Source organism: Stegastes partitus, unplaced genomic scaffold (assembly GCF_000690725.1).
Source record: "Stegastes partitus isolate 25-593 unplaced genomic scaffold, Stegastes_partitus-1.0.2 Scaffold173, whole genome shotgun sequence".
NCBI classification, from domain to species: domain Eukaryota; kingdom Metazoa; phylum Chordata; class Actinopteri; family Pomacentridae; genus Stegastes; species Stegastes partitus.
Window position 1 is genome coordinate 270,273 of NW_007577904.1, and position 6,000 is coordinate 276,272.

At 46.2% G+C, this 6,000-nt stretch overlaps 1 protein-coding gene across 5 annotated transcripts in view; it reads left to right on the forward strand.

Annotated features, from left to right (window-relative positions):
• The window catches only part of meis2a (Meis homeobox 2a), a 79,465-nt gene that overhangs the window by 10,388 nt on the left and 63,077 nt on the right, over positions 1–6,000 (forward strand). For all 5 annotated transcript variants that reach the window (XM_008279856.1, XM_008279858.1, XM_008279857.1 and 2 more), the window contains exon 7: positions 2,377–2,491. In XM_008279856.1, coding sequence (XP_008278078.1) covers positions 2,377–2,491 — 115 coding nt within the window. The remainder of the gene's footprint in view (positions 1–2,376; positions 2,492–6,000) is intronic.

Consider the following 6,000-nt stretch of genomic DNA (forward strand, 5'->3'; position numbering starts at 1 on the left):
CAGCATAGTTTTTCAGGCCTGTCTTGCGTCTCGCCGGCAGTGGGTGTCTCATTGTGAGGAAGCAGAACCCAGTCATTTTCTTCTCTTGGAACAACAACAGCCAGTTCTGAGAGTACAGATCCCAGCTTTGCTTAAATACATTATACACTCTGGGCGTCTGGGATTTTTACCTCGCTTTCTTCTTCCCCCCTCGCGTGGCATGCGACAAAGACAAAATTAGACCGTTTTCAGGGGGTTGATGGGCTTTTCCCACATTAGTGATTTTGCTCAGCCTGTGTTGAGAGCAACAGAAAATTACTATAACAACAGACCTCGTTCCCATGAAGTGTACCATGTGTTGATCAGCAGCCCAGGGAGTGAGCACATCACAATCATCCATCCCTCTCAGAGCAGGGACACTTTTCCCTCCGCTCGCTCTGGAGGGCTGAAACCCACGCACGGGCTATTGTTCACCCTGTCTTCTTACCCCTCTTCTGAGTAATTCTCCGAGCTCTTTATCTGATTGCCATCCGGTGAACAGCTGACGCTGAGAGGGCCTTGAGTGGAGTGCAGGGTCTGAAGGGTCTTGTGTGTTTCTGTCTGCTGTTTTCAGCTCCGAGCTGTTTGAGAAAACAGCCCGCCTTCCCCAAAAAACTTAGCAGATAAAAGGGCCTCGCTCACAGGCATAGCAGCAGCCTCGCCTCCGCAGCAGAACAAGCAGCAGCACATCAGGACTGTGTGCCCAGGGGAGCTCGGCAGCGGCTTGTCTTATAGCCTCTGTTTCCCTGCAAACCTCCATTAGTCTCCGGGCTCTATCCTGTCTGTCCTCCTCGAGTACAGCTCACTCTGACTGGGGCACCAAAGCAGGCAGGCAGGCTCCTCTCTGGCGGGAGCTGAGGGAAAAGAAGTTCATCCGGAACTCTCCTCAAGTTGGACAAAATGGTAAAAATGGTCTATTTCTTGGAATATTCTGCGGGGTGTACATTTTCCCTCTGCTTTCGTATGTATGTATATGTGTTTATGTGTGTTTGAGGGAGAAAAAAAAAAAAAAACACATAGCGGGAACTGAGAAGTGGGTTGAGGTTTGTGGGAAGCCTTGGTGCAGGCCTGTGTTTGTTTGGCTTGGGCTCCGCTCAAGGGGGCTGCTTCTCTCGGGCCCCAGACAACGTTGGGCTAAAGTTTGCCAACATTTTGTCATCGTGCTCAGGTGACATGTTAAATTGGGAAAGACTAGCTCGGGTTGTGTGAGCTATGAGGCTGTATCAACTCTGTGTGAGAGGCTGTGTGTCTGATTGAGCCTGTGTGTAGTAAATGACGTGACCGCTCTGTCCCTGTATTGCCTGAATGGCAGAGGAAATTCCACCTCTAGCCTGCCTTCGTGTGGCACTGATAAAGCCTTTCCTGTACAGTAGAAAATCCTGTTTCCCCGTGTGCACTGACAGGGCAGGGGGAATGACCAGGAAAGAGAGGAGGAGGAGAAAAAATGAGCTGCAGGGAGGGCCAAAGAGAAGAAAGTCGCCTTAAAAGCTATGAACTTGTTTATGTGCATTTCTTTGAAGTTAGCCAGCAGAGATTTAACACTTTTTTTCGGCATGTCTTTGTATATACGAAAATGAGCGTGTGTGCATGTGTGTTTATGCTTCTTGCTCGATTATGTCATTAGCATGTGAGCACAAGTGTATTTCTGCAAGCCTCTGTGGGCGTGTGTGTGTGTGTGTGTGTGTGTGTGTCAGTGTGGGCGTGTACACATTTTTGGCAGATTAGCAGGAGAATCACTGTCATATCTTATTTTCATTTCTGACAGTGGTAATGATTAATGGTGGCTGTGGTGTGTTTGGACTTTTTACCTCTATATTTCTCACTTGACACGGAAGTCTCAATTGGTTATGGTATAAATGAACTCCACTGGGCTCTGCCATATGTGTTTAGACGATTACTCACAAGTGCTCCACTTGCGACGCTCAAAATCAAACGGCACATTAACGGTGCTGTGTCTTGCTGTCATGCATTAATGAAACATTTTGATTACAGTGTTTTGACTTATCGCCAGCTGCGTGAGTGCTTTAGTTTCTTCCTTCCGATTATCGTAGCTTCTTTGACTGCTGTCTGGTAGCTGGGAAATAAGGGGCTCTCCGCCTCGCCAGGAGACCATAAGCAGGCCAAGGACCCTCACAGTGCCTGTAGACTCTTACAGATGTCACGCTCACGTTTTTCCAGCGTACTCATATGGACTCTCTTTCTTTCTCTCTTTCTTTCTGTGTTTCTCCCTTTCTACCTTCTTCTCCTCCCCCTTCCTGCTCTCTCTGCTCCTGGTTTGTGGTTTGGATGGGGAATGTGGTTGGATGCACGGATGGATGGATGGATCCCACGCTCGCTTTCTCCCTTTTCAAACCTCAGAACCCAGCTTCCTGGAGAGACCACGATGACGCCACCTCCACACACTCGGCCGGCACACCGGGGCCCTCCAGCGGGGGACACGCTTCACAGAGCGGCGACAACAGCAGCGAACAAGGTAAGCAAGTACAGAAACGGGCATGCACGTGCAGTCACACACTCGCACAAATGGGTGCGCTCAAGCAACGACACATAAACATACATAGATCCATGCAGGACATATTAATCATCATGCATGGATAGAGTTGCCAACACACCACTTTAACGCTGTCTAATGTGAGATCTATAGTGAATTGGTGGCACGTCTTTCCTCACACATGTCCCAGTCCGTTTCTTTTGCACTTTGGATTATCCTGTTTTTTGACTGGCGTCCATGTAAACACAGTCACACCTATAAATGAACGCGCTTATCCACTGTTGCACTCGTGCACAAATACAAGCAGCAGCCACTGTAATACACCGCCCTGGTAAAAGGCTTTCCAAAATGTTGCTATTTGGAGCGCTGAACAAAAGCCGGTGATTAATAGTATATTTCTGCCAGTTCTTGCTTGAAATTTAAACCATATTAACTTTGCCTACACAACAGCCCCTAATTATGTCTCACTGAGCCTTGTGTTATCTAGTACACGACCTGCCAAACCCTAATAATGCATTTCAAAACAAATGTATTTACATGTATTACAGATAGTGTGTTTAAGTCACAGCTATCTGCCTTATATTTTTGTCACGGTCTGTATCAGTTTTGACATATACATTTTCAGAAGCACATGCTGCTGTGCAGACATTAGACCAAACATTAACATGTTGTGAGATGAAGGTTAGTTTACTAAGAGAACAGATGATGAGCTCCTTTTCACTTGCGGCAGTATATGTGTGTGTGTGTGTGTGTGTGTGTGTGTGTGTGTGTGTGTGTTTGTGGGTCTCTTTCTGTATCCATGTGTGCCCTCTGGCAGCGTCCAGAGTTTTTCATGAAATTTCATCACACTGTCTACGCACACAAACGCGCCCCGGATGCACGCTTCTGCCGGCTCGCTCGCAGACCGAAGCCGCTTGTTGTGTCTGTTTGAGGCTATCGTTTTGCCAATAAGCGATCAAATGTATCGATAGACTGTGCGTTCTTGTGGTGGGGAAGTTTAAATCATCATCTCCTCTTTAGACAGAAGCAGCATTTGCAGCTTCTCCAACCATTACTGACCACAGACTGAGGGCCACAGCTGACCTCTGTGGTTAGCTGTCTCAGTACCAGTTGTATGGCGGGCTGTAGGCACAAAGAGGAAAACAGTGACAGCTAAGCCTCGGTTAAGTAACACGTCTGTCTGATAGTAGAAGCATAAAGAAGGAATGGGTAATGATAATGTGACACTTAATAGCTCCTGATAGGGATAGTTCTCGTTTTGCAGTGACTGATGACACAAAGCACTCTGACAGCATATACAGGGCATGTGTGCTAAATCTAAGGCGTTAACAGTGAACAAGAATCATGAAAGTTTACAAAAACAGAATCTCAGAAATTGCAGTGAGTTAAATGTGGATTTTTTTGCTTTCAAGTAATCAGTTTAGTCACAAACGCAGTATAACAGCAGATCAGAAGACAAAGCACGGGTAGAGTTTTTGCACGCTTCCTTTGCAGCTGCAAGTAGCGTGCGAGATGAAGAGCAACAAAAAGAGGAGGGGGTGGGATGAGAGAAAAGAAATGCACTGCCTATTGATTATCTTACACACATAAGTACAAGTGACCTGTAATCCACAGAGCACTTATCGACTCCTTTCCCCACCGTATCCAGTAACAGCGGATCAATATGGGCCAAAGACAGTTACGGTACAGCACCATACACTGGGCCAAGACAGACCTCAACTAGATCAGGGCCAGAGCCTGACCTACAATGAGAAGTGCTAAATGCAAGATCCACGAGCTCAGAACATTTCATGGTAGAAAGAAAGTAAGCAGCTTAGAGCAGAAGCGGAGATTTAAAAGAAGGTGAAGGAAGAGCCATTGAAGTGCAAGAGGTGAAAGAGTGGCGAAGGTGAAAAAGCAGGCACAGCGAGAAAAAGGAGGGAGAGGGAGAAACGGGAAAGAGACCAAGGGCAGCTGATTTAATGGTCTAATGAGGCCGTCCTCTAGCCAGTTGTTTTGTGTGAGGCATGCTCTGACCTTTCGCTTCGCTCGGGAGCCCCGCCGCCTCATTTTTCACATTCTTGCAATTACGTTAACGCTTGAAGCGCTCGCTGACTCCCGACTCTGGCCCTTCCATTCTGACAGAGCCTTCCCTCTCCAACCTCACCACCTCTTCCCTCCTCTCCTCCACTCCACTCCACTCCACTCCACGCATGAACTTTCCTCCTATCTCAATACATTTCAACATAAAATTTGTAGTCCACACTCTCGAGTCCACAGAGAAAATGTGAAATGTGCGCTTCACTTCAGTAATGGGGTCTTTAACAGCTTGGCCCCTGTTAAAAGGGGTGACAATGTGGATCAGTTGAGGAAGACGGAATAGATGGCAGAGAGTGAGAGAGGAAGAGAGAAGTGAGAGTGCATGAGACCCATGCTGCTTTTTGGCTTCAGCTGCCAAGAAAAACATCAACTTTTTTTTTTCTGAAAGGTGCTTGTACCTGTGGCTTGAAAAGCATTGAGCTCAAAAAACTGACCCAGAAGCACCCCTGTGATAAACATGTGACTCTCTCAGAATGGCTGAAGCCTTGCTGATAGTGACCAAGTCCAGTGTTCTTTAAGAGCAACTTGTTAGGGGCTGTACAAGAAACTGAATTTCATTACCACTCATACAACTTTTTTTCTTTCAAAAACTTTTGTATGAGCGCTCGTACAGGACTCAAGATGGTCGCTGTGTACAGAGTTCACTTCAACAATCTCTGGCTTGTATCTCTGCGCCGAGCATTGTTCTGAACGTATGCCAAAAAACAATTTAACAAGAGCGCAAATATGTGTTATCCTCTTGTGGAATAATTTATTGTCATGCAGTAAACCTAGGTGATGCATGTTCATAGATGTCAGTAAAGATTGCCAGTCAAAGTTCTGACAAATAGGAAAAAGGTTTCACAACAATACTCAGATCTGCAACCTCTCCCTAATCCCTGTTCTTAACAGACAACTTTTCTCAGAATTTCCCTCTAAAAAAGAAAATATGAATTATCACCTTCAGGGCAAATTCTGCGCTCTCACTTACTGACTCTTAGAGAGTGACTCCCTATGTTCTGACTAGATAAACAAACATCAGCGGTTAGGGGAAGATGGTTCAGAAGGTAACACACAATAACTTCATTGGCTCTGCGTACACATCATTTTGATTAACAGTCCTTTGGAGCTCCTCCAAGCTTATCTAGAAACATCAGAGACATCAGTTGCAGGGAGTTAAACTTGATGAATGTGCATGCCTTAAGATAGCACTCGTTTCCAAGCAGGTGTCTGTAATATGTTAAGCACCCAAAGTGTGATGGAGCAGTGTGATGAAATACTCTGCACGTTTGCCCACACCAAACACAGTAAAGTCAAATGCACTCAGTCATGAACTGTAAATCCCCACCACTGATTCAGCATGGTAGGTAATGTTTTCCCCCTCTTGCTCTTTGTGTATATGCGCGACTGTGAGTGAGGGTGTGTGTGTGTGT